Source organism: Galeopterus variegatus, unplaced genomic scaffold (assembly GCF_000696425.1).
Source record: "Galeopterus variegatus unplaced genomic scaffold, G_variegatus-3.0.2 Scaffold9803, whole genome shotgun sequence".
Classification (NCBI taxonomy): Eukaryota; Metazoa; Chordata; class Mammalia; order Dermoptera; family Cynocephalidae; genus Galeopterus; species Galeopterus variegatus.
Window position 1 is genome coordinate 23,127 of NW_007735914.1, and position 2,373 is coordinate 25,499.

Sequence of the window (2,373 nt, forward strand, 5' to 3'; positions counted from 1 at the left end):
CACCCCCAGCCCGCCGGGGCTGAGGCGCGCCACGAATTCATCAACTGAATCTACAACTTTGAGGCATACATAGCGGGGTCCCAAACCATGTCGCTGACCAACACAAAGACAGGGTTTTCGGTCAAGGACATCTTGGACCTGCCGGACACCAACGACGAAGAGGGCTCGGTGGCCGACGGGCCCGAGGAGGAAAACGAGGCACCCGAGCCCGCCAAGAGGGCCGGGCCGCTGGGGCAGGGCGCCCTGGACGCGGTGCAGAGCCTGCCCCTGAAGAACCCCTTCTACGACAGCAGCGACAACCCGTACACGCGGTGGCTGGCCAGCACCGAGGGCCTCCAGTACTCCCGTAAGTAGCGAAACTCGGCTGCCTCCATTCCTGCGGCGTAGCCCGAGCTGGACTCTGGGAGTGAAGGGGAAGAGACCATTGAAGCCCGGATGCCACCCCGGGTCCCTAGAAAGATGTTAACACTTGTTTAGGACAGTCAAGCCCCCCTAGTCCTGGAAAAAAAAAGACTTGGTCTTAGATATATTTTTTTCTTTTTTTCCAACGCGAGAAATTAAGGAGAAAGAGGGAGAAGAAAAATACCTCCCGAGGGCTGGTTACAGATGCCAACCGCGGACTGATGGCTCCGGCCGGTGCCCTCCCCCCGTGACTGTGGCCGCCCGGAGGGACTGGCCTGGCGCACTGTGTTAGCCCGTGAGCCTCCTCCGGATACGGGCGTGGGGTGGGGGAGGCTTCGAGCAGCCCGGGTATAAATAGCTCCCCCTGCCCCCTGCGCTATCATAGAGAACGCATTGTGCAGGGACGGGGGTGTCCAGAAAGCCAGAACGCAGGAATGAAAGCCCCCAAAAACCTGCCTTACATGGTAGAGCCGATCAATGCCAGAATTGTGGGGGTTTTCTTTTAAAAATCTGCCCACGTCCCTTCAGAGAGAAAACCGCTTAAGGGGGCCGGAGCCCTTAACCCGCGATGATCTTTCGCGCGCCACTCCCCCCAAATTCGCACCCACACCCTGCGAAACCCTAGAAACGCAAGCTCTGAGCCCGCATTCCTGCCGATTCTCCTCTTTAACCTGGGAGACCCCAGCGGCTTCTCCAGGCGTGGAGCAGGGCAGGGGTCATGGCAAAGCCCGCAGGGTCGAGCCGCCCGGCGCGGAGGGCTAGTGGCGCACGAAGCCCCGGGGTGCTCTGAGTCCGGCCCGGGCGATGCGCGGCCTCCAGGCGCCTCACGCGCTTCTCTCTCCCCACAGTGCACGGGCTGGCGGCCGGCGCGCCCCCCCAGGACTCAAGCTCCAAGTCCCCAGAACCCTCGGCCGACGAGTCACCGGACAATGACAAGGAGACCCCGGGTGGCGGGGGGGACGCAGGCAAGAAGCGGAAGCGCCGGGTGCTCTTCTCCAAGGCGCAGACCTACGAGCTGGAGCGGCGCTTCCGGCAGCAGCGGTACCTGTCGGCTCCCGAGCGCGAGCACCTGGCTAGCCTGATCCGCCTCACGCCCACGCAGGTCAAGATCTGGTTCCAGAACCACCGCTACAAGATGAAGCGCGCCCGGGCCGAGAAAGGTATGGAGGTGACGCCCTTGCCCTCGCCGCGCCGGGTGGCCGTGCCCGTCTTGGTCAGGGATGGCAAACCGTGCCACGCGCTCAAAGCCCAGGACCTGGCAGCCGCCACCTTCCAGGCGGGCATCCCCTTTTCGGCCTACAGCGCACAGTCGCTGCAGCACATGCAGTACAACGCCCAGTACAGCTCTGCCAGCACCCCTCAGTACCCGACAGCACACCCCCTGGTCCAGGCCCAGCAGTGGACTTGGTGAGCGCCGCCCCTCTGAGACTCCGGGCCCCGGGCCCAGGCCCCACCCCGGCGGCGGCGGCGGCGAGGAGGAGGCCTCGGTCCTTAGGGTGGTTATTATTATTATTATTATTGTCGTTATTACGAATCCGAGGTGACTTGGCTCTGTTGGGGAGGCTCTGGGAGGTGGCCTGCGGCTCCTTGGAGTGGCAGCTTCCATCCACCCAGCTCTGCCCCCACCCCTCTCCTTTTGAACCTTTGGAGAGGGCTGAACTATACGCCTGTTTACAGAATGTTTGCGCAGCTTCGCTTCTTGGCCTCTCCCTGGGGGGGACTAAACCGTCTCAGCGTTAACGTCCTCACTTAAAAAGGAAAAAAGACCAAGCCCCCCAGCTCCGCTTTCGTGAATTTTGTAAAATATGTTTGTGTGAGTAGCGATATTGTGAGCTGTCTTCTAAAGCAAGTGGAGAACACTTTAAAAATATAGAGGATTTTTCTTCTTTTTTTTTTTATCCGCTTTCGTGAATTTTGTAAAATATGTTTGTGTGAGTAGCGATATTGTGAGCTGTCTTCTTCTAAAGCAAG

General features: G+C 60.1%; 1 protein-coding gene across 1 annotated transcript; it reads left to right on the forward strand.

Annotated features, from left to right (window-relative positions):
* Nucleotides 1-9: 9 nt before the first annotated feature.
* NKX2-2 (NK2 homeobox 2) lies at nucleotides 10-2,119 on the forward strand. Its single transcript, XM_008593880.1, has 2 exons — nucleotides 10-346; nucleotides 1,251-2,119. The coding sequence occupies exons 1-2, from the start codon at nucleotides 88-90 to the stop codon at nucleotides 1,811-1,813; spliced, it is 822 nt and encodes a 273-aa protein (XP_008592102.1). The 5' UTR covers nucleotides 10-87; the 3' UTR covers nucleotides 1,814-2,119.
* Nucleotides 2,120-2,373: the final 254 nt, after the last annotated feature.